The sequence below is a fragment of the Schistocerca serialis genome, chromosome 7 (assembly GCF_023864345.2).
Source record: "Schistocerca serialis cubense isolate TAMUIC-IGC-003099 chromosome 7, iqSchSeri2.2, whole genome shotgun sequence".
NCBI lineage: Eukaryota > Metazoa > Arthropoda > Insecta > Orthoptera > Acrididae > Schistocerca > Schistocerca serialis.
Window position 1 is genome coordinate 336,583,838 of NC_064644.1, and position 26,043 is coordinate 336,609,880.

Below are 26,043 nucleotides of genomic sequence, written 5' to 3' on the forward strand. Positions count from 1 at the left end.
GGGATTGGAATGACTCCTTACCCTCTCCTTTAAAACCCACTTCCTTTCGTCTTCCCCTCTCCTTCCCTCTTTCCTGATGAGGCAACAATTTGTTGCGAAAGCTTGAATTTTGTGTGTATGTTTGTGTTTGTTTGTGTGTCTATCGACCTGCCAGCGTTTCTGTTCGGTAAGTCACCTCATCTTTGTTTTTATATATAATTTTTCCCACGTGGAATGTTTCCTTCCATTATATTGTCATCATTTACTAACATACTTTAAGGGGACCACACCGTGGTTCAGTTGGGGGGGGGGGGGGGGAATCCATTTTCAGTTTTCATAATATTTCAATACATTAAGGTTTTATTTAAGTACTCTGAAAAGGATTTTGCTGAAAAATTTTTTTTTTAGCATTTAAAGAGCATTTCTCTACCACGTATGTTTATGCGACCCCCCCCCTTTTTTTTATTATTATATACCCCCCCTCTGAGTGTGTTGACTATCCTTGGAATGCAATGGTCAGTACTCTTATGTTTCTGCTGTTTGTAAACAACATGCTTTCAAACATGTGGTTAGTTTTGTTCAAGTATGATTGCGAGTAGTTGTTATAGAAAACTTGCACGTATACCATGGGCAGGCAATTAGGAGAAATAAAGAAAATCTGGAGGCAATGAAGAGAGATGTTTGGGCCATATTCTTCCGTAAGTCCTCTACTGATGATAAGCCATGTCATGGATTATGTCCATCAGGAGACAATAGGGCTCAGGCAACTGGAGAATCTTATTCTCACCAGCATTCTCTTCCTGCTGCTGTTATTACAGCAATTAAACCTATTTTAAGAGACCTGGCTCATCCTGACCTTCTAAGGAAATATCTGCATGGGCAGACACACAACCCAAATGAAAGTTTCAACAGCATAATTTGGAACCACCTTCCTAAAACTGTATTTGTAGGCATGCATACAATGAAACTACGAGTTCATGATGCTCTTATTACATTCAATTGTGGTAATATTGGAAAGTGTTGGGTACTGAAAAAGCTGGGAATTAATCCTGGTGAAAATATGATCACTGGGCTGCAACCATATGATAAAATGAGGATAGCCAATGCAGACAGGTGTGCATCTAATATGGCCAAGAAAGCAAGGCAAACATCCAGGAAGGTGAAAAAGAGAGGCCAAAGAAGGGCCATCATATGCAGCAGGACAGTTTTAATTAACTGTAAGTAACAAATATCAAAATTTTTTCTTTAAAGTCAATTTCCCTCAAACTAAAATTTTCAGTACTTGTGCCCCATTATATCAGAAACTATCATCAATAAATGAATGAAATTTTCAGAGACTCTGAATAACATAAAAAGCCACCTCTGGTACTGCATTCATTAATATTCCCCCATTAGAAAGTCCACAAAAAAATATTTTCTGCAGAAAAAACTTAATATTTTTTGTTCATAAATTTAAAAAAGTATTTCTTAAAAAGTATAAAATGGATAAAGTAGATTTTAGTACAGTTGACTCTATTAGCATCATGTAACCCACAGTAAAAATATTAAAGTCCTGCATCAAATAGTTTTTTCAGAAATGGGTCAAATACTTGCCTAAATAACATGGCTATGGTGCCCTTAAATGTAGCTTAAGTACTACAGCACTGCCATGTTAATCTTTAGAGCTGTCAGCCAACTAAAAATGCAATCTTTAATGCTGTCTTCAGCTTTAATGTAAGTCACCACATTAGAAACACGATATGTACTTTACGTGATGTCAATGTAAGTTTTCTGTATTCTCTCAATTTGTATCGTTTACAGTATATATTCCGATGGTGCTCTCATTCACTTGAAGAGCAAAACTTGTAAATAAAAAATATGAAGTGCAACTTGATGCAGTTTTAAAACTTTTATCTTCAACAGACACTCCCCCTACAGGCAATGCCTATTCTTGCTAAATTTATGCCTAGCCGGGGTGGCAAACTGTAATCAGGTACATAAGGATGAAAGTGAAACATACAAAGATTAACATGAAAATTAAATTCAATTAAGAATGCTTACAATGCCTTGCCTTTTCTGTAGCCAGTTTCCAAGCTCTAGAATCACAAGCCTTTTAACCTCCATAGTGTCACTTATTAAGCCTGACATAGCATTTATTTATGACAGTCTTCTTTGTCTATAATGACATTCTTTGTCTATAATGTCAAGAATCTACTGCAATAAGCTATTGCCTCTATTAGCCAATGACAATCAGTAACGAAACTCAAGTAGGTAATACAGCAGTCTATTCCTGGCTCTTCAGCAAAACAATTTTAAAAAACACTCCACACAGGGACAAGGATATGGAGTAAGTTCACAGACATGTGAGTGGCTTGAAGATTTCTTAAATAATAGAACCCAGAATGTTGTCTTTGACAGCAAGTGTTCATCAGAGACATGAGTATCCTCAGGAGTGCCTCAGGGAAGTGTGATAGGACCCCTGTTGTTTCCAAGATACATTAATGATTTGACAGATGAGGTGGGCAGCAATCTGCAGTTCTTTTGCTGATGATGCTGTGGTGTACAGTAAGGTGTTGAAGTTGAGTGACTGTAAGAAGATACAAGACGACTTGGACAAAATTTCCTGTTAGTATGATGAATGACAGCTAGCCCTAAATGTGGAAAAATGTAAATTAATGCGGACAAGTAGGATAGATAAACCTGTAATATTCAGATACAGTATTACTACTGGCCTGCTTGACAGAGTCAAGTCGTTTAAATATCGGGGCGTAATGTTGCAAAGCAATATGAGGTGGAATGAGCATGTGAAAACTGGGGATGGGAAGGCAAATGGTCAACTTTGGTTTATTGGGGGAATTTTAGGAAAGAGTGGTTCACCTGTAAAGGAGACCGCATATAGAATGCTGGTGTGACCTATTCTTAAGTACTGCTTGAGTGTTTGGGATTCGTACGAGATAGGACTGAAGGGAGAGATCGAAGCAATTCAGTAGCAGGCTGATAGATTTGTTGCTGGTAGGTCTGAACAACATGTAAGTGTTGCTTTGGGAAGTTAAGTGGGAATTCCTGGAGGGAACGCAACGTTCTTTTTGGGAAACACCATTGAGAAAATTCAGAGAACTGGCATTTAAGCTGACTGCAGAACAATTCTACTGCTGCCAATGTACATCATGTATAAGGACCGCAAAGATAAGATACGAGAAATGAGGGCTCATATGGAGGCATACAGACAGTCATTTTTCCTGTGCTCTATTGTGAGTGAACAGGTGGGCAGATTACAATTAGTGGTACAGACTACCCTTCCTCATGCACCATACGGTGGCTTGCGGGTGTTTGTGTGGATGTAGATGGAACATAAATTTGGCTCCACATAATTTGTGAACCATGCCATTGCACACCAATCTCACACACACACACATACACACACACACTGGGCCAGAAAATCAAAAGGATGGAGCAAAAATCTCTGTGACAGCTCATCACCTTGATGTGTCCATACCATGAAACACTTTAATTATGTTGCACTTTTTAAATAACATTGTCCAGTTCTATATAACGTATCTGGATAGATTAAAAAGATCTACTCACCTGGCAGTGGCAGGAGAACACACACATAAAAGAAAGTTATACTTATGCAAGCTATCAAAGCCACTGGTTCCTCCTTCCGGCAGAAGGGTTGAAGGAGAAGGAAGGTGGGTGAAGGAAAAAGATTGGAGAGGTTTAGGAGAATGGGTATATTTCGGAAAAGTCACCCTGAACTGTGGTTCAGGGGAGACATACTGGATGGGATGAGAAGCAAAGACTGATTGTCAGGGAGTGCACCGGATGAGATTTGTAAACCTGAGAGCTTATGGGTGGAAGACAGGGTAATACACGAGATAGAGATTACTGAAAAAATGTCTTGCATGAGTTAATAAGAGTGAAAAGCTAAATGTGTTATACACAACAGGGATGGGAATGGGACGGCAAAAAATAGACAAGCCAGAAAATGAAAGATGTAGAAAACTAAAATGAAGTGAAGAAAGGAGTAGTTACTGTGAAGAAAAACTCAGGTAGAAGAAATTATTATATTGTCTAGTTCTAGATCAACAAGGATGCTTCAGTGTCTTTAGTCAACATAGATACCTACAGCAACACTGCTGAAGCCAGATATATGGAATTACACTATGAGAGCTGCACCGTAGTTTAGTGTCAACTGAGGTTGTATATACAGTTTGGATTATTTCTCTGCATTTGGTTAGTGAATTTAGGATGCTGTGTACTTTGTGTCACACACCAATACAATCGACAATCTAGACTGCCTTTCTGCTGGCATGATTTATTATTTCTGCCTACCCTTTTTTTCTTCTATTGATTCAAAGATTGGACTGAAGACCACAGTACTAGTGGCATCCTCTATTTCTGTGGTGTATTTATATCATTTGTGAATGTGCAAGCTCTAACTGAATGACGTACTACAAATTGCCAGAAAAAAATATTCTTGAAATTACGAGGTGTAAAGTACTTCTCCAAAAAAAGAGAGCATAATATGTAGTGATTTGTGCCTCCCACAACCTGGTTGGCATGTGTCTCTCATGATTCCTTACTGTTAAGCAACAGTCTATGTGGACCCAGCAAAGAAATTAATATTTATTGAAGGGATGAGCTGTCTGATTAAGTCTGTCAAAAATGCATTTTCTTACTTGCTTTATGTATTCAAAGGGGACTTAGGAGTATTCAAAGGGCACTTAGGATAACACACGTCTTGCATGCATAGTGAACATCACATCTGTTGTGAGGGTACCTCAGAGTAATATTGTTGGCTGTGGTGCAGCTATAAAAGCTCTGTAGAGAGTGGCATTATGGCATGTAAGAGTCTGTAATTCCTTGGTGCCAGCCAACAACAAAAACGTGAAGAAAAAGAGAAGAGGAAGTCAAGAGAATTGTGATCTAGAGGTAGTTCCAGTTTGTATCTTGAGGAAAGGAAGTTGTTTGTTGATTGGTTGGTTTGGGGGGGGGGGGGGGGGGGAGGGACCAAACAGAGGTCATTGGTCCCATCATATTAAGGAAGTATGGGGAAGAAAGTCAGCCATGCCCTTTCAAAGGAACCATCCTGGGACTTGCCTGAAGCAATTTAGGGAAAATGCAGAAAACCTAAATCACGATGGCCGGAAACCATTTTGAACTGTCATCCTCTTGAGTGCAAGTCCAGAGCACTAACCTCTCTCAGTTGTTGATTAGTGATATGTAATGTACAACAATGGAAAATACATTTTTAATGTTAAGCAATTTTCTTTTGAATGAATAGGGAATATAAAAATGGCTGTGTTGTTCATATGTTTACTATAAATGAGAATTGCATTACCTTTGAGAGTCATTTCAACAAATACCATTGTGTATTATCTGCCATGATAATATTATTATAATAGGGGTCACAGGGTTAAACACACAGATAATCTTAGGTCACTATTCCTTGTTCTTCAGCAACTGGGTCTCAAATGTAATCCTGGTACATGTAAAATCTATCATCTGGCATGATGCATGTCATACTTGGTAAAAATGGCACAAATGTAGCATAACCACACCCGACAAACAAATTACTTGCTCCTAAAAAAAGCTGAAGGAAATGCAATACTCTTTAGAGAAATTAAATTCTTGTGGAAAATTCATTGCTAATAGTGCTCAAAATTAATTTCTTTTCAATTGGTTTTCCAAAAGTCAAATTCCTATAGGTGGAAAATGTGATAAATTAATTATGTTTAAATTGAATTCAGGTGTGCTAATCATCATTAATATGGTGTTGCAGCCAATGAGTGGTTATATAGAGGAAGGTCTGTTCAGTTAACTATCAGTTGTGCTGGCTAATTGAATATTTTCAAGGAATAATGGAACTCGGACATGGAAGTGAGCAAAAATGTAAGAGTTGGTTAACAACCATTACTGTTGAACTGAGTAGGTACAAGATTCTTCTCAGTACAAACCACAAAATTCCCATGGAGGAGGTATGCAAAGGGTAAAACTTGAATGGTAAAGCCAGAGCAATTCCAAAGTCCTAACCCAAGGCCTGACGTGCACTGGATCCCTACAGAATGACTGTCTCATTTCTAACTGAACTGATGCTTCCACCTTAAATTTTCTCTCACAGCGTCCATAGCAGATGTGGGGCCATACCCAGTCAATGCCCTTCCCATGGAATCTGCTACCCTGTGGGGCAATTCCAGCTATTATCATACTATACGCCTGCATTCCCTTGATGTTGTGCAAACACATTCAGTTGCTCTGGCTACTGCTGTTGTTCTTATTCACATAGTGACCAAATTCCAAACAGACTTATGGAGGTTTTAATTCACCCTTGTAAAAGATAAAACACCACAGTTATCTCTATTTGCAACACAAGCTATATTTTATGAGAAAAATCAAACAGCAGCTGTGAATATGGATCTTTATTTGCATAACTATAACTGTGACACCTACTTCCGTCCCACTAGCCTGCAAGCCCTGAGACATGTCACTGCAGTTACCTTTAGGATACAAACTTGGCATTTATCCCCACTACATCAGGTGCTTCCTGGTGGACAAATAGATGCAACAAACATTCATAAGGGTCCCCTACAATGGTGCCAAGGTTAAGCCCAAACCATTACAGCAAGCCTCAAATTGCAGCCTGTAAAGGAAAACAGAAAAGGGTTATGAAAGGGTGTAACGGAGATACCCCGACATTTCTCTTTATGTTACCAGTTAAATGCCATATGGGATATCACATTTCTGACAATAAGTCAGAATGAGATAAGAGTGGTCATTCCCGAGTCTTATGGGATAATAATCACCATCTTCATCAATGTCATTGTGGAACAGAAAAGGGGGGGGGGGGGGGGTTGCATTTTTACTGACAACTACTCAGGGGCTCACAGCTACCTATAATGATAACTTCACTTGTACATTTCCCTCACGATGCAGGCATCAAGAGCTGGGCTGGTTAAGGGCAGGGGGAAATTGGTGTATGGTCTCTTTGATGGAAAAAGCTACAGATTTAATCAACCCATCACAGGAAGTTTCTAGAAGCAAGTCTTAGTTATTGCCACACACATTTATTCCACAAGTCACTACCAGCAGTTCCTGAGTGTAAAACTTGAAACGAGCTTCTGTCAATAAAGTTACAACTGTAGAGTGGCAGACACCTAAGTCACCAGCCTATCTCCATCTAACTTCCAAGGTAACTGCACCAAAGTTTGCCCTGATTTTATTACCATTGTCTGCTATTCAGAATTGTTGTTATAGAATTCTTAATATATATTGGCATTGGAACACAATCTGTAAGAACTGGTGACGGAATCTCTAAACTCTTTGAATATGATAAATGCAGCCTATAGTGGATGATGTTTACTGTGTGTGATGTACTCTGTTTTTCGGATTTTACCCAGCAAATAAAAGTTGGTGTCAAAACACATACAAAATTCATCATAGCAAATTATCATACATTAGACAAAAGCAAAATGAAAATAAATAAATGCATCTACCGAAGAGATATAACTCCAGCTTACATAAAAATTTTAAGAAGGAAGGGAAAATAGGAAAAGTAATACAACAAGAAAAATTAAAAGAAACCAAAAAGTAAAAGAACCCACAAAAAATGGATAATTAGGATTATAAGAAAATCACCTTTCCCAAGATATCAAAGCCTTTATCAGATCGAAATTTAGTCTTCATGGTATAAATAAATCGAGACAGCAGAGCAGCTTCAGAATGCAACTGCTTTTGGTCTTGCAACACAGCAACTGCTCTCAAGCAGGCCTTTTTCAGTGTTGCTACATCTGAAAAAAAAAAGTAGTACATCATAGTTGTAAGTGGATATTCATGCAATGAGTACAGGTACATTTTGCAGGTGATAATGAATTATTGTAACATCAGAAACATCTAACCATGATTTAGCTAAATGACCATGGTTAAAATTATGTAAAATGTGTAATGTAAAGTGAAACATAAGATCATAAAGGGGGACTCGTTAAGGGCCACGGGTTACGTGGGCCACGGAAATAATCCACTACTTTATAACAGTAAAAACAATCTTCAGAGGAACCCCTCCCCCCCCCCCCCCAAACCTCATTTCAATCGGAACTGTATAGTATACATTCAGTAAGTAGCTGACATCGCACTATGGCATTGGTGTTGTACATCTAACACTGGAACTCTGTAATCGAACAATATCACGGATAATTAACAAGATTATTGTTTGCAAAAAAGTAACTCTGAAAGTAAAACTGTCGTTTAGCGCACTGACATAATGTCGAAATTTTCATTTCATGGGCTTAAACGACTCTAAGTAGGAAAATTGTCGTAATATTCTTTGTATATACAAATTATGTTTGGCAAATGTCAAAACGATTTTATTTATGGCTTATTCTTACCTATAGCTCGGCATTTGTAGGTGAAATTTGGTGGTGGGGTCAAATTTCTCAAGTTCCACATCTTGCCTAAAATAACAAATATTAGCCTGTCTAAAAATGTTATGCGATTTATTTCCAATGAGCAATTCTCAAAACACTGTCGTAATTTACAACTGGTAGCTATGATTCTGACGCTTCAGCGAGATACGCCTTGCTAAGCAAGTTATTTGTGTTGAAGAACCTATGGATGCATTTTTCTTAACCAATTCAAAACATTTCTGCACAGTGCACAGTGTATACAAATACTAACACGTGCAATCTTTGCTTTATTGACAGCCAGCCAAAGTTATTAGGCATTGTTGATAGCAGTGATCCTCACCATGGAGTCCACTTCAATCGACTTCACACAGTAGGCTATGGCTCCAATAGTAGCATTACTTTATAACAAATCGCATCCACCGACATTTTCGTTATGCAAGTATGTAGATAGACACACATCAGTGATACCAGGAAGCACAATAAAAAACTTGGCAAAGTACACCGTGGTGCACCCACTGCTTTTACCCTCCAGAATCTTTGGATAGTATTCGTTTTTTGGAGTCATCGTTGGTGTTGCAGTGTGCTGCTGGATGCGTTGAGTGAATTGTTTTCTTGTGCTGTGGGGTTAAGAAAAACGGTCTAGCGATGATGGTAGGTATATATTTTGAGTAACAATCTGGTGTAGTCATCAATGAAGATTTATTTCTTTCGTACTTAATGTAAGAGTTGAAACTGCACATCGTTTTTATTGTCGTATGTAACAGATTAGAATGACTGTGACAATTTGAAGACTGGATCTCGGGAAGTCATTGCCAAGGAGTACTAGACATTGAACTACTTATGTATTGCATTGAGGTGAAATCCAGGACAAACTCATCGTAGTTCAAAAAAGAAAACTGACAATGTTGGTGTTCGCCGGGGAAAAGTACCATACACGTAGAAACGAAACACACACACATAATAGGGAGATGTTTTTGGGTGTGCAAAAAAAAGTGTTACAACGAAGTTCAAAGCGAAAGACTGCTGAGACGCTGAAGAATCCTGAAATATGGAATCTGTGTTATTAGGCTTGTAGCTACATACGTTATCAGAGTCTTTGTTAAATTATTTAGAAATGAATTTGCTTAAAGTTTTGTAACAGAGGGTCCTATGTAAATAATACAGACGAAACGACAAACCGGTTTGTGTTGCATACCACATAAAATGAACTGTCACATGCTTGAGTTCACTCGTTCTTCTTTGTAGAAATATACCGCCATAAGTCATTTCATTGTAAGCTCGTTGGCATGTGTCCAGTTAGCAGACCCCCCTGAAATTTTTGTATCATAAACTCGGCAACCTGCAGAGTTGTCATATTGAAGCCAGTAGCCATGCATTATTATGCATTACATTACACTTAATATTTATTAAGATATTTAATTCCTTTTGAGCGACAGCTTATTTCAAAAGCATGGATTATTTGTATAGGCTAATGAGTTTTAGATCATTATTCCACCTATGTAGTGAGGCACTATTCTATTATGAAGTGATTTTGAGCAGTGGGGAAGCACATTGTCAGTGTGAACTCCCTACGTGCTTCTTTACTGTGCCTATTTTATCACTCCTTGGGTTCCTAGATATCCTGGTATCCAACAAAATAGAACACTTTAGCACTTGATTCACACTGCCAGGAGTTTTGAAGGGCAGGCTATGTGAGGAAGTTCCAGTTCAGCTGTTAAATATTCAAGCACTCCATGAATTTTGCCATCCGTGTGTGTTAATTGCTCCCGAAAAATCCTGTTTGGAGCAGAGAAGGGAAATACGGAAGCGTCCGATCCCACCCGTCTTCTTTGACCCATGACGTCACAAATATGGCGGAAACAAACACACACACTTTCCACAAGAAGCCTAATGACACTAACGGGACAAGTGCAGGAAATAGGGTGTTTTGGGTGGGGGGCAAACTAAATATAAACAAATTTAGACGCCTTGCGTAGCTACAACGTGTAAGTGAAGACAGCCATGCATGAATACCCACCCACCTCCCCAGGGGTCGTAACCCCTGCAACCCATAGAAGATAAAGATGCTTCAGTAGCTGATTAGTGTTTTTTGTCTTTAAAAAAAAAAAAAATCTCACGGGATAGAACGAACAGATCAGAAAGATAAATATAATAAACTAAAACAGAAATTCGAGGAAACATAAGTAATAAGTGTTTTTAAATTAAAAAAAAAAATCTCACGAGATAGAACGAACAGATCAGAAAAGTAAATAAAATAAGATAAAACAGAACTGGAGACAGCCACACTCAAACCAAACTCCGCGCCGTCATGACGTCACACACAACGCCCTTACGTCACGGGTCAAAGCCGACGCGTGGGATCGGACGCTTCTGTCGATCCCAGAGTAGGTCCAATATTCACAGAAAAAAGTCCAGAAGTTAGAAATGCGTTTCATACTCGGGGGGGGGGGGGGGGGGGGAATGAAGACATTTAAGGCCACAGAGTCATAATTTTTTTCTGAAGTCATTCGCTTCATCATTGAAGCAGTCTGTACCAAAGCTAGTATTGGCACCTGACACTGATATCTGATCAGTGTGTGACAACCCGCATTTATAAATATACCTGTAAAACTGTGCCACTAGTAAAACCAAGTAGTATGCATATGTCAGAGACTGTGGTGATAGCAGAACATATTGATGAGAACACTAATACACCATCACCAAAGGCAGCAAAAGAGAAGCATAAAATGTTTCTGTTAAGGCAGGCCTACCTCCAAATCCAAGCAGGGACTGAAAAACAATAGGTCAGAAAGATCTGAGACAAACCATGAGATGATGCAGCCTCAGTCATATCTGATGGATTAGACAATGGCCATTCTTAAGATGGCAAGGATTTCAATGTCTGCCTGAATGAACTGCCAAGTCCCTGAAATAAATGCTGCATCCTCCACTACATCCTTTCCAACGCACAGAACAACAGGAAAGGAAAACAGAAAATGTGTCACTAGGATGGTCCCCATACTACAGAGGGACAGTAATGGCTTCAGGATACATGTGGGGGAACACAGACTGCTAGTTCAGGAAAACTTCAGTATGTAGTTTGTTTCCAGGAGACATGTTTTAAACTCTAACACCCCTCAGTTGCACAGTTACAACTGCCACAAGGGAGAGCTATAGGAGTGGTTATTTTTGTAAACAATGTGTACCATCCCCTCCCCCCCCCCCCCCCCCCCCCCCCCACTCCTACTTGCTTTGTGTTTGTGTGTGCATTTTAGGTTAACAGTATGTTACATCTACAGTACATGCCCTCACTTGAAGTTGTGGGTGAAGAGTACCCGGAACCTATCCTCCTATATAAAAGATACCAACCATTTTCTCGACCGACTCTCCACAGTTCCTCTCCCTTTACCACCTGGTGCCATGCTCGTCACTATTGATGACACCTCCCTGTACACTAACATTCCTAATGCCCATGGCCTTACTGCTATCAAACACTACCTTTCCAGATGCCCTATGGATTCCAAACCAACAACCTCCTTCCTAGTCTCCAGGACCAACTATATCCTCACCCACAATTACTTCTCCTTTGAAGGCATTACCTACAAACAAATCCACGGTATGGCTATGGGCACTCGCATGGCACCATCCTATGCTAACCTATTCAAGGGCCATCTAGAGGAAACCTCCCTAAAAACCCAGAATCCTAAACCCCTCACCTGGTTCAGATTCATTGATGACATCTTTGCTATCTGGATTGAAGGTGAGGACACCTTATTCACATTCCTCCAGAACCTCAACAACTTCTCCCCCATTTGCTTCACCTGGTCCTACTCAACCCAACAAGCCACCTTCCTAGATTTTGACCTCTGCCTCAGAGATGGCTACACCAGTACCTCCGTCCATATCAAACCTACTAACCACCAGCAATACCTCCACTTCGACAGCCGCCATCCGTTTCATACCAAGAAGTCCCTTCCGTACAGCCTAGCCACCCATGGTTGTTGCATCTGCAGTGATGAGCAGTCCCTCTCTAAATATACAGAGGGTCTCACTGAAGCCTTCACTGACCGTAATTATCCTCCCATCCTTGTACAGAAACAAATCTCCCATGCCTTATCTTTCCAGTCTCCCACCACCTCCCAAAGTCCCACAGTCCGGCCACAGAGGAGCATTCCCCTCATAACTCAGTACCATCCGGGACTGGAGCAACTGAATTACATTTTCCGCCAGGGTTTTGATCACCTCTTGTCATGCCCTGAAATGAGAAACGTCCTACCCACTATCCTTCCCACCACTCCTAACGTGGTATTCTGCTGTCCACCAAACCTACACAATATACTCGTCCATCCTTACACAACCCCTTCTCCCAATCCCTTACCTCATGGCTCATATCCCTGTAATAGACGTAGATGCAAGACTTGTCCCATACATTCTCCTACCACCACCTACTCCAGTCCAGTCACTAACATTACCTATCACATCAAAGGCAGGGCTACCTGTGAAACCATCGTGTGATCTACAAGCTAAGCTGCAACCACTTTGCTGCATTCTATGTCGGCATGACAACCAACAAGCTGTCTGTTCGCATGAACTGCCACCGACAAACTGTGGTCAAAAAAAAGTGGACCACCCTGTAGCTGAACATGCTGTCAAACATGATACCCCTCATCTCAATGACTGCTTCACAGCCTGTGCCATATGGATCCTTCCCACCAACACCAGCTTTTCTGAATTACACAGGTGGGAAATTTCCCTGCAATACATCCTACTTTCCTGTAACCCTCCTGGCCTCAACCTTCATTAGTCACTGTCCTCACCCATCCAGCCCCCTCCCTGTTCCCATTCCAGCAGTACACAGCCATCAATTCACAGACACAGCCAGTCTTTTATTTTTATTTCTCTCCTTTCCGCTACTTACCCCCTCCCTCCTCCACATCTTCTCTCCTACCCTCCGTCTAAACTGCAACACTTCACCGTCCGCCACTCCTACCATACTATCCCTCCCCATTCTCGCCCCAGCCTCCTCCTTACCCCCACCCAGTTGCCACTCCCATCATGCACTGGTGCTGCTGCTCGCAGTGTAGTTTCAGTTCTCTGAGACTGCAGACGTGTGTGCAAGTTTCCGCCTGTGTGTGTGTGTGTGTGTGTGTGTGTTTGTGTGTGTTTGTGTGTGTGTGTGTAGAGAGAGAGAGAGAGAGAGAGAGAGAGAGAGAGAGAGAGAGAGAGAGAGCAGCATCTCTGCTATATGGTGAGTAGCAACTTTCCTTCTCATAATATTGTTACAGTCAATGAGCTGTCTTCAGGTTGTTGATCGATATTACTCTTGCCACTCTGTGATATCTACTATTCATCATGACCTTTAGAGAAGGGCTTTCTTGCTCACCATTCACTTTGATGATCCCCGATGCAGATTTGCAGGTAAAAGTAAAACCTGTCCTCACTAGGAGACAGAAGAACATCTAGGGAGGAGCAGTCGGTATTCACTGAGGAGCTTTTTCTGTGTACAGGCCAGCTGGTATTACGCTATGATTAGGAATTATATGCGTTTTGAAATTTTTTTGTTAATAGTGTAGTTCAGGCACCTCACCCCTATCTTTGGGGTGAGGTGGAAGTTATATCAAAAGCAGACTCCAGTGTTACTTTTGTGGTTTTATGATGCGGTGTAGCTAAATATACATAGGCCTAATTTGGAAAGCAAATTTAATAGATTACAAAGTAGAAACATGAAATAAACTTGTAAATGGATTTGGGAAACTAGCAAATAACATGATTGCTTCCACATCAAATCAGAGCTTTTTTACACAGTTATTGCGCACATTTGCTTCTTCTGTACAGGTGTTATGCATTCACTTTCTGCACATGACACACTGAATCCAGTCTACCTGTGGTCCATTTTTATCATAGTAGTTCATGGCACACTGAGCACAGTAATCTCTAATTTTGTGACCTGCCTGGTTAGCTAATTCTGGATTGCCTTGCAGTGGATTTTTTGCCTATAGACTTAATTTTTAGTGACCTAGCTCTTGCCCCTTCAGTTTGACTGTGTTCTGTGAGAAATTCAGCTGTTTTCTTTCTGCACTTAGATGATAATGGATACAAGGTTGGCACAGGGGTAATGTCTTTGAAGGAAGTTCTTGGCATCGGGTCATTCTCAATCTCTGCTTCAAGTGTGCTGTTGTCTGTCTTGTCTGAAAACAGCCTAGAGCACATCCTCTGCTCTTGAACTTACCTCCATCGTACCTGCCTGCCTCATCAGTTGCAACCATGCCAGAAATTTGAAATATTTGCTCTGAAATTCTTTCTGGATTAGAAGGATACAAGTCACAAGCTTCTAACAAAGTAGATGTCCAAGATAGTAGGCATCTTAAGTAAAGTATATTGCATGAATACAGAATCAAGTGTTAGTTAAAAGAGCAGGGTTGCAAGAACGAAACTTAATACTGGAAACATGTTTGTTAACCACTTGAAAGTGCACAAGAAACTGTTCTAATGTTGTTCCTTCCTTACTGCAACCTTTTCATTTGGTATTGAGATGTTTAAGGGTCTGGGAAGGCTTTCTAATAGGACCTCCCTCTTGTTATGCACATTTTTTATCAGATATTGCTTCTGCCGAGATGGTAGTATTTTAATTAGGATATTTAAGTAGGCTATGATCACTCTACCTCCCCCTCTTTAACCATCCTCTAAAAATCTCCAAATACTAAGTTTATCCTTCCCTGAAGAAGGAGTGTGTAGTGGCTGAAATACAAATCACTGTTTAGAAAAGGAGCTGAGTGTCGCAGGTGGGTACTACAGAAAGACTTGCTGTACATTTAAGCTTTCTTCTGAAGTAGAAAACACACACACATTCACACAGGCATAACTCATACATGATCACCATCACCTGCCGCTGTGGCCAGATATGGACTGCAACTGTGCCTGGTGGGAGAAGCAAACTGGCGTGGGTGGTGAGGATAAGGAGGCAGCATGGGTGGGGAGGGGGAGGGATATAAGATTAGCATGGGGAATATGTAATGCTTATTGTGGGAGTATGCTGGGATGTGGTGAGGACAGGGTAAAGCTGTTAGTAGCAGTATGAAGATTGGGGTATGAGGAGGGGATGGGGGTAGATGGAAAAGCAGTACTAAAAATTGTGGTGTCAGAATGTATTGTGTTACACTACGCAAGTTTGTAGTGTTTTTCCTTAAGTTTAATAAACACAACGCTTACACATAAGAGACTTAAGTCATAAATAATATATTCTCCTTCTCTATTTACAACAGTCTGCCATCGCTGGGGTAACTTTTTGATTCAGCTATGTAGAAATCACTTGGTTTTGAGGCGAAGAACTCATCAAGTCACATTCAGAATGAATTTTCATCTAGAAAGGAAGTTTCTTGAACATTGTTTAAGAGAGTGGAAAATCTGGGCGCACAAGATCATGTGAATAAGGCGCGAACGGAATGACTTCCCAACCCAACTCCTGTATAGTGTTTATTATCAGTCTAGCGGAACACTGGTGGGCATTATTGTGGAGTAACATGACTTCACAGTCTTCCTGGTCATTGTTCTTGGACTGCATCTGCAAGATGTCTCAGTTGTTGACAATAAATGTCAGCAGTGATGGTTACACTTCGGGGAAGCAATTTGTAGTGCACCACACAATTGCTGTTCCACCAGATCCATCTTTGTGTGTGTGTGTGTGTGTGTGTGTGTGTGTGTGTGTGTGTGTGTGTGTGTGTGTGTTTCTACAGGGATTTGCTGGTTTGTGTGGGCTCAACCACTCTTTCTTTTACCTGACGTTAGCATAGACACCATTTCTCATCACCAGTGACAATACAGAATAGGAATGGCTGGCGTTGTTCATGAGCCAATTGATGGCAAGCATGCAGAGATGCACATGTGCCAACCCACTGATTTTTGTGATTTCGGCTTGGGGCTTGCAATACCCATCCACCCAATTTTTGAACCTTCCTCTTTGCATGTAGATGTCACATTATGGTCGAATGATGACAGTTCATCACATTTTCCAGTTCTCGAGTACACTGATTTGTATCATTTTGGATTAATGGGTTGAAATGATCTTTGTCAAACCCCATAGGTGATCCTGAATGCGGAGAGTCGCTAATGCCAAAACGATTCTGCTTAAAATGAGAAAACCATTTTTTTGTCGTGCTCTGTCCAGTGGCATTATCGTCATATATGGCACAAATGTTTCTGGCTGCCTCCAGTGCTGCCATCCCACTGTTGAACTCAAACAGAAGAATATGTTGAAAATGTTTTAGATTTCTCCATTTGGCATTCCATTTTCTAGCATCCATAGCTCCACTCAGTATCTCAAAATGACAAAAGTACAATCCTAAACTTGGGTAGCAATAGTGAACTACAAATAAAAAAATTACGCTTGATAAATAAGGCCATAGCAATCAGGATACCAAAATGCAAAACAAAAATCCTGTAAACTTAGGCATCACCCTAATAAGTTACTATCCTTCTACAATTTTAACCATTAAAAATTATTTTATTGTTTGAGAAATGTCCTTCGTAGGGCATTATATTGATGGAAATTTCAAAAAACAGCTTTTTCTACTATAGTTTGGGCGAAATTATCAAAATGGGAGATGTATCTGTAAAATATCACAGTTCTTGGTGTGCATTTGTAAGCACATGACAAAGTACATCTTTCACTGGTCTTAACAGTTGTGTTTCAAGTTAATGCCAAGCAGTGTTTTTGTAGGTTTGTGATTAAGTGTTGCTGTTTGTAGTAACTCCCATTGATGCTGAGTCAGAAGACAATAATATTTCATTTTACTTTTTATGAAGATCTCGTGCTGTAAGGTAGGAAATGGTTCATTTTTATTTCCTACAAGTCATTAGGTAAGTGCATTTTGTAAACTTTTTAACTGATGCTTACTGCATTCTAATTTCAGTACTTTCTGTCTTGAATGTAAGTATTGATACACTGTTCCTGCTGTACTTTAGCTTTTTGTCCAGTATAATCCATCCTTTGATTTAGATTTTATAGTTTGAATAAATAGTGTTACAGTAAACCATTAAAATCTGAGAAACTAAAATATCTTGTATAGTATCTTCATTGTTTGGACATTATTTATCTATTTTTTTTTTTACTTTCTCTTTTTCCCTCTATTCAGTTCACTTGTTTTTTTTATCACCTCTCAGAACTTGTATTTTCTAACCTGTTGATCCCCAGTTTCCCCATTTGTGAGCGCGCCCACGCACGCGCGCTCACACACACACACACACACACACACACACACACACACACCTCTTATTAATTCATCTTTACTATAGCTCCTTGTGAACAACCACAATGGCAACCAGTACTATTAGCATAGTGAAAAGTTTTGTTTCCACAATCACCTAACATCTCTCTGTATTGTAATTTGTCTAGCATAAGCATAATAGTAATAATTCTGTTTACAGTTCAGAAACCAATACGACAGTGATGTCACTGTCTGGAGTCCTCAAGGTCGTTTACATCAAGTGGAATATGCTATGGAAGCTGTGAAACTGGGCTCAGCTACAGTAGGATTAAAAAATAGAACACATGCTGTGCTTATTGCTCTGAAACGAGCATCATCTGAACTCTCTGCTCATCAGAAAAAGATTATTCCAATCGATTCTCATGTTGGCATTTCGATAGCTGGTTTGACAGCAGATGCTAGAATTCTCAGGTATGAAGTAAAAAAGAAAAATTTTTAAAAAAGTTTGCTGAGTTTGAAATTTTTCAATACATTACCAGATAATTATTTGTGTTTTAAGAGATGTTGAATGGGAAAATTCAGTCACAGATTGCCACTTTATGGTAAGTAGAAATGTGTTTATTTTCACATTTAGATTCAAAACCCTCTTCAGAGTTTCCTTCATTGGAGACTAATGAAACTTTTGTCCAATCCTCACAATGTATATTTATGTAGGCATTTGCACCCGAGCTTCAGATTGAAACTTCCAACATTCCACAGTCTGACTTGTAGAACATCATCTTTTCATTCTCTGTTTAATAATTTCATCATGGTTACATCTCCATTAGAAGCCCGCTCCCGGAGATTGGTATGGGGAACTATTTCGGAATCTTTTGCCACTCCCCCCCTGGGGGCTCAACGCTCATTGGTGAGATGAAATTTGTCTTGCCCAACGATCCTGTTTCTCACTTGTAAATAAGCAAGGTCAGTTACATCCTGTTGAAAATGTAACCATGAGCACTAAACAGGTGTGGAATTTCCTTTGAGTATTTTAAATGAAAAAGGGGGAATTACATTCAGAAATTTTGATAGTGATATTTTAGTTATTTTTGTCGAATACATTTAACATGATTACCATTTGAAATTTTTGGATGAAATATTTGTGCCACCTAAAGCTGCAGGCAATTCGGTTGAAGAGGAGTGGACATCTCTGAAAAGGGCAATCACAGAAATTGGACAGACAGAAATACACTCCTGGAAATGGAAAAAAGAACACATTGACACCGGTGTGTCAGACCCACCATACTTGCTCCAGACACTGCGAGAGGGCTGTACAAGCAATGATCACACGCACGGCACAGCGGACACACCAGGAACTGCGGTGTTGGCCGTCGAATGGCGCTAGCTGCGTAGCATTTGTGCACCGCCGCCGTCAGTGTCAGCCAGTTTGCCGTGGCATACGGAGCTCCATCGCAGTCTTTAACACTGGTAGTGTGCCGCGACAGCGTGGACGTGAACCGTATGTGCAGTTGATGGACTTTGAGCGAGGGCGTATAGTGGGCATGCGGGAGGCCGGGTGGACGTACCGCCGAATTGCTCAACACGTGGGGCGTGAGGTCTCCACAGTACATCGATGTTGTCGCCAGTGGTCGGCGGAAGGTGCACGTGCCCGTCGACCTGGGACCGGACCGCAGCGACGCACGGATGAACGCCAAGACCGTAGGATCCTACGCAGTGCTGTAGGGGACCGCACCGCCACTTCCCAGCAAATTAGGGACACTGTTGCTCCTGGGGTATCGGCGAGGACCATTCGCAACCGTCTCCATGAAGCTGGGCTACGGTCCCGCACACCGTTAGGCCGTCTTCCGCTCACGCCCCAAAATCGTGCAGCCCGCCTCCAGTGGTGTTCCGACAGGCGTGAATGGAGGGACGAATGGAGACGTGTCGTCTTCAGCGATGAGAGTCGCTTCTGCCTTGGTGCCAATGATGGTTGTATGCGTGTTTGGCGCCGTGCAGGTGAGCGCCACAATCAGGACTGCATACGACCGAGGCACACAGGGCCAACACCCGGCATCATGGTGTGGGGAGCGATCTCCTACACTGGCCGTACACCACTGGTGATCGTCGAGGGGACACTGAATAGTGCACGGTACATCCAAACCGTCATCGAACCCATCGTTCTACCATTCCTAGACCGGCAAGGGAACTTGCTGTTCCAACTGGACAATGTTCGTCCGCATGTATCCTGTGCCACCCAACGTGCTCTAGAAGGTGTAAGTCAACTACCCTGGCCAGCAAGATCTCCGGATCTGTCCCCCATTGAGCATGTTTGGGACTGGATGAAGTGTCGTCTCACGCGGTCTGCACGTCCAGCACGAACGCTGGTCCAACTGAGGCGCCAGGTGGAAATGGCATGGCAAGCCCTTCCACAGGACTACATCCAGCATCTCTACGATCGTCTCCATGGGAGAATAGCAGCCTGCATTGCTGCGAAAGGTGGATATACGCTGTACTAGTGCCGACATTGTGCATGCTCTGTTGCCTGTGTCTATGTGCCTGTGGTTCTGTCAGTGTGATCATGTGATGTATCTGACCCCAGGAATGTGTCAATAAAGTTTCCCCTTCCTGGGACAATGAATTCACGGTGTTCTTATTTCAATTTCCAGGAGTGTAGTTACCAGAAAGGTTCAGCAAGCAAAGGTCCACATTCTGAGTCTGATGGGCATTTCTGTTCATAGCAAACTCTACTCCATTATACCATTTAATGCTGCTGTTAATATTAACTTATATTCATCTGGCCCGTAATCCTTATCTTTTTCCATTTCAATCCACTGACTCCCACCACGTGTAGATTGAGCCTTTCCATTTTCCTTTTCAGATTTTGTAGCTTCCCTATCACATTCAAACTTCCAACATTTCACAGTCTGACTTGTAGAACATCATCTTTTCATTCTCTGTTTAATAATTTTATCATGGTTACCTCTCCATTGGAAGCCCACTCCCGGAGATCGGTATGAGGAAACATTCTGGAATCTTTTGCCACCCCACCCCCCCCTCCCCCCTCACGCCCCACCCCAGGGGGCTCAGTGCTGTTCGGTGAGCGCGTGCTTGGTTACCAAGGGGCCCCTGCTTTTGCACCACCACTTCCTCTGATTGTACTGCAAACCTACACTTCAATTATCCCTTTCCTTCACTGACTTTCTGGCAGATGGCCTGGACTTTGGTCATGATTTTGGCGTGATTTCTGGTCTCTCTCTTGGTGCTATCTTCACCTCCCATTTATGATTATATGGTCCCCATTATTGGGTTTGACCTGGCAGATTTTCCAAATTTTACAGAAGTGTATGTTGTGCAGGGGATGTTGCCCACTGTGGTTTATGCTCCAGCTCTGTGCCCTTCCAGCCTGATGCCCTTCCTTCCTGTTGTTCATTGAAACCCCAGCATGGGAGCCATTCTGTTGTGGGAGAGGGAGGCTCATCAAGTACCTGCATGATGGTAGCCCACTGACCCTACAGGGATCGCTTTATTGGTGCCTGTGCTGCACACTCCCCATGTTTGCCATGGAGTATGTGGCCATTACGAAGAGGGCACAGGTACTCCCTGAAATTGAATACTGGCCAGGAAGCTGTTGCTGTGGCTGGGTGGCACCCATGGGGAGAGCCCTGTTCTGAGTGGGTGCTACCATGAAAGATAGTTCGCACATGAAGCAACTTAAGCTTTCTCCCACTGGTGGTCAGATGACCCCAGCAGTCTCTTTGTATGGAAAGGTTTCATATGGTGCAATGAAGTACAATCATAACGTGTTCCTTCTGTGGCCACATCATGGGAAGAACATAGGACTAGATGACAAGGAGCAAAATCCTCTCCCTAATATGTGGTCTTTATCAGGACTGATGGGGACATCATTTTGGCCACAAAGCCTTTACTTTTTGTTGAAGACCTTGAGGACAAATATGGGGAAGTTGCAACCATCTCTGAGATGAAGAGCAGTTTCCTCTTGATTAAAATGTCACTTCTTGCCCAGTCACAGGCGCTGCTCTATTGTGAAAAGTTGGGTGGCATTCCCGTGACTGTCACTCCCCACAAGAGTTCCAATATGATCCAGGGCATCACTTATCAATGTGATCTTCTTTTGCAGTCTGGCAATGAACTGTGGGCCAACTTGGAATGACGGGGTGTGCACTTCATCCATTGTGTCCGTCGGGTACTAAGAAAAAATAGAGTTGCTACCAGGGCCTTCATCTAGGCTTTCGAGGGTGATATGTTGCCTGAGAAGGTCAAGGTGATGTTCTACCAGTGTAACGTAAAACCCTGTGTTCCCTGTCCGATGAGATGCTTCAGGTATATGAAGTTCGGATATATGTTTTCCCATTGCACCACCACTCCTGTCTGTAGGATTTGTGGACACCCTCTGCACTCGAACACGTTTCTTGTGCCCCCCCCCCCCCCCCCCCTCCCCCAACTGTGTAAACTGTAGTGAGCTCCATTCACCCTGTTCACCAGATTGCTCCATTTTTAAGCATGAAAAGAAGATTCAAGAGTATAAGACCCTGGAGTATGTCACATATCAAGAGGGCAGAAAAGAAGTATGATCGTCTTAACCCATAAAAGTGACTCAATCTGACACTGCAGATGCAACATCGTTGCCTTCTCTGTCATTTGTGCTTTCCCCTGTTGCGCCTCTTACAGTGAGCCCTTGGAGCTGCCTGCTAATACCTGCCTCGCTGGTGGGTTGGAGGCATTCCTGGTGCTTCCATCACATCCACTTCAGGAGCGTTGACTTCCCACCTGCCATGTACATTGGTCTCCATCTCCCAGCTGAAGGCACCTCACCCTCCCCCAGCTTCTCTAGCTTGGAAGGGGTCCCTTGGAACTCTTCCTTTCACAGTTCTTGCTGGTCCACAGCTAGACACCAACCAGTGGCGGAAGGAACTACAGGCTGCTGGCTGTCAGACTTCTCATTCTTCCTCAGTTGTTGAAACCAATTCAGGGAAACCTTCTCAATCCTCGTCTTCTCAGGAGAAAGAGGAGGTTACAAGAAGGGGAAAAAGGAGTCCTCGAAGATGAAGGAAACTCCAGGACCCCACATCGCTCCACTGTGCCTGTCGTCCTGTGCCCAAGGTGGAGATCGTGGTGGCACCTGATGCACCAGATCTCCGCAGGCAGTGTGCCATAGAACTTATGTCAGTGGATCCCCGACATCTCAACTGGTAGCAGAACATAATCTGTCCCCATCCTGCCCCCACCTTTTACCTGGTTGCTTCATGTCCACATAGTTTCCAGACAGTCTGACCCTCCAGTGGAATTGTAATGGATTTTTCCACCTCATGGCGGAGCTATGGCAGCTTTTAAGCACGTACCCTGCATTCTGTATCGCCATCCTCTAGAGGTGGTTTCCAGCACCTTGGACCCTTGCCGTTTGTGACTGCCGAGCTTATTTTAAGAATCATACTGACTATGAGAGGGTATCAGGTGGAGTTTATACATATGTACTGGACTTTATGTACACTGATCTTGCGCCTCTTGATACACCTTTGGAGGCTGTGGCTGTTCGGGTAAGGGCACATCAGTATTTTCCATCTGTAGTGTCCTGTGGTCAGCAGGAAAAAAACTAACAATCAATTTGAACACACTTTATTATAATTAAAGAAAAGTGCCTCTTGGCATACACCAAGTTTTAAAGGCAAGAACAACAAGAAAACGCCACAACTCTGGTGGTGGCAAACCAGATAAGAAAACAAGAAAATGGAAGAAAACACTGACCAAAACCTACTCTGCCAATTATAAAATACAACGTGCTACTACAATGCTACGGCAAGTGTATACAGTGCTAGGGCCGGCGTAAGTACTGGCCAGAGCTGTCCCTAGCGGTAGGTAACAACTTCATTCTGACTGACTGGGCTTGCTTATAAAGCCAGGTCGGTGGAGTGCTACATGAGTCATATGAGTTCCGATTGGTGGAACAGTCACATGTTGTCTGGCGAAGTAGTTCCGTGTTTATTTGGAAAGCCTGTTATTCTTTATATCCGCTGATGATGTTTCTCTCCATGCTCGTGCAAGGAGGTCGGCAACCCATCTTGCGTGTCGGTTGTGCGATCCCTCTAAATAAGGGTCCGCTACGACATTTCTTCCCCTGGGAAAAAAATGCACAGCACCACAAACGTCCATAGGAGTAGAGGCATGCTGGTCAACGTCTATCGGTTTGTGGCCGGCATGGATGGGAGGTGGCGATGCAGCATGAGTGGCTGGCATTGGAGACAGCGGCTGAGGCGGAGGCAGAAGCAGAGGTTCTGCCACAGGGCGGCTGGCAGTAGGCAGGGGTGTCCTAGTCCACCAGACGGGAGTGGAGCTGGTTGAGATGCCGGCGGGTGGCGGAGAAGTAAGCCCACCGGAGAGATGCCATTGCCCAGCTGCAGAGCCTGGTGATGACTGCAGAGCCTGGTGATGACTGCAGGGCCTGGTGATGACTGCAGAGCCTGGTGATGACTGCAGAGCCTGGTGATGACTGCAGAGCCTGGTGATGACTGCAGAGCCTGGTGATGACTGCAGAGCCTGGTGATGACTGCAGAGCCTGGTGATGACTGCAGAGCCTGGTGATGACTGCAGAGCCTGGTGATGACTGCAGAGCCTGGTGATGACTGCAGAGCCTGGTGATGACTGCAGAGCCTGGTGATGACTGCAGAGCCTGGTGATGACTGCAGAGCCTGGTGATGACTGCAGAGCCTGGTGATGACTGCAGAGCCTGGTGATGACTGCAGAGCCTGGTGATGACTGCAGAGCCTGGTGATGACTGCAGAGCCTGGTGATGACTGCAGAGCCTGGTGATGACTGCAGAGCCTGGTGATGACTGCAGAGCCTGGTGATGACTGCAGAGCCTGGTGATGACTGCAGAGCCTGGTGATGACTGCAGAGCCTGGTGATGACTGCAGAGCCTGGTGATGACTGCAGAGCCTGGTGATGACTGCAGAGCCTGGTGATGACCGCAGGCACCCAGTGCACCTGTGGATGAGAGAAGTTCTGCACCCAGACCTCCTGCCCGATACAAAAGGAGTGCATCAGCTTGTGGGCAGGAGGGTGAGAATCCTTGGGAACCAGGACAGATAAGGGAGAGCAGAATGGCCAACCGTGAAGTATCTCCACTGGATTTTTACAATATAGGGGGCAGCATGGTATGTAGCCAAAAAAGCAGCATGGCCTGTTCCAGCAGCTGATGGCTCAGCAGCTTATCGAGCTTGGTCTTGAACGTTCGCGCAAAACATTCTGCCCGGCCGTTTCATGCAAGTTGAAAAGGGGCAGTCTGGATGAGGGAAATACCATTGTCAGCACAGAATTGCTTGAACTTGGCTGAAGTAAACTGTGGACCATTATCCATAACAATTGTTTTGGGGACTGCTTTGACAGCAAAAAGGCACCAGAGAATTTTGATAGTCTCAGCAGAATTGGTGTTAATCATGTAGGAGACACAAGAGTATCCCAAACCAGAGTTGATCAGCATAAGCCACTGGAAACTATGGATGGAAACATTCCCCTGGAGCAGCTGCATCCGGCCACAAAAAGTACTGGCGCGGGGGTGCTGCCTGACGTGTTAGGCACATGGTGCAGGGTGATGTGAGGGAGGCAGCATCTTTATCCAAACTGCACCATTAAAGGTGTCTGTAGGCCAGCTATTTGGTGAGGACGATGCCCCAATGGCCAGCATGGAGGAGATCAAGGACACGGCAGTGCAACATGTGCGTTATGACCACCCGGGGAATGTTGGAATCCCTATGCAAAAGGATGACTCCACTGTGGAAAAAGAGACTCTGCTGATGATCCCAAAAATGTTGGACCTCTGCATTGCGGACACTGCAACGGCTGGTCGGCCAACCCACAGCGATTTGGCAGCAGATAGCTTGCAGTACCTGATCCTGAGCGATGGCCCACCGGACCACATCTGCATCCAACGGAAGCACGTCCAGAGCTGCGTCCACGTCTGGTTCCACATGGAAACAAACCAAGGGGGAGGCGTCAAACACACGATCCACCTTGGCAGGCTGCTGGGACAGAAAATCGGCATTTGTGTGCCATTCAGAGGTGCGATAGATAATATCAAAGTCAAACGTCATCAGGAAGAGTGCCCAATGCTGGAGGCAGTGCGCCTTCCAGGTGGGCACAGCAACACCCAGATGAAACAAAGAAACCAAAAGTTTGTGGTCGGTCGGCAGAGTGTAATGACAACTATACGTGAAATTGTAGAATATCTTCAGGGTGAAAATCAGCGCCAAAGCGTCCTTTTCAATTTGGCTTGAGCGTTGGTCAATTTTTTGGATGCAAAAATCACCGGTCTCTCAACACCATTGACCATGTGCTATAGTACCGCACCCAGGCCGTAGTCTGAGGCATCGGCGGCGGCGACGAGGGGCAGGGAAGGATCGCAAGCAGCCAGACAAGGAGGGCAGGAGAGAGTTGGGACGTGTGAAAGCCTGCTCACACACTTTGTCCTAAACCCAATGCGCACCCTTGTGCAATAGCCCTGTCAGAGGCAC

At 43.1% G+C, this 26,043-nt stretch overlaps 2 protein-coding genes across 2 annotated transcripts in view; one reads left to right on the forward strand and one right to left on the reverse strand.

Moving 5' to 3' along the window:
* The window catches only part of LOC126412371 (uncharacterized), an 82,528-nt gene extending 73,878 nt beyond the window's left edge, over window positions 1-8,650 (reverse strand). Inside the window, exons 1-2 of the mRNA XM_050081940.1 lie at window positions 8,340-8,650; window positions 7,594-7,745 (exon numbers count right to left, since the gene is read on the reverse strand). Coding sequence (XP_049937897.1) covers window positions 7,594-7,745; window positions 8,340-8,400 — 213 coding nt within the window. The 5' untranslated portion in view covers window positions 8,401-8,650. The remainder of the gene's footprint in view (window positions 1-7,593; window positions 7,746-8,339) is intronic.
* Window positions 8,651-8,865: 215 nt separating this feature from the next.
* The window catches only part of LOC126412373 (proteasome subunit alpha type-1), a 44,263-nt gene continuing 27,085 nt past the window's right edge, over window positions 8,866-26,043 (forward strand). Inside the window, exons 1-2 of the mRNA XM_050081942.1 lie at window positions 8,866-9,008; window positions 17,760-18,010. Coding sequence (XP_049937899.1) covers window positions 9,003-9,008; window positions 17,760-18,010 — 257 coding nt within the window. The 5' untranslated portion in view covers window positions 8,866-9,002. The remainder of the gene's footprint in view (window positions 9,009-17,759; window positions 18,011-26,043) is intronic.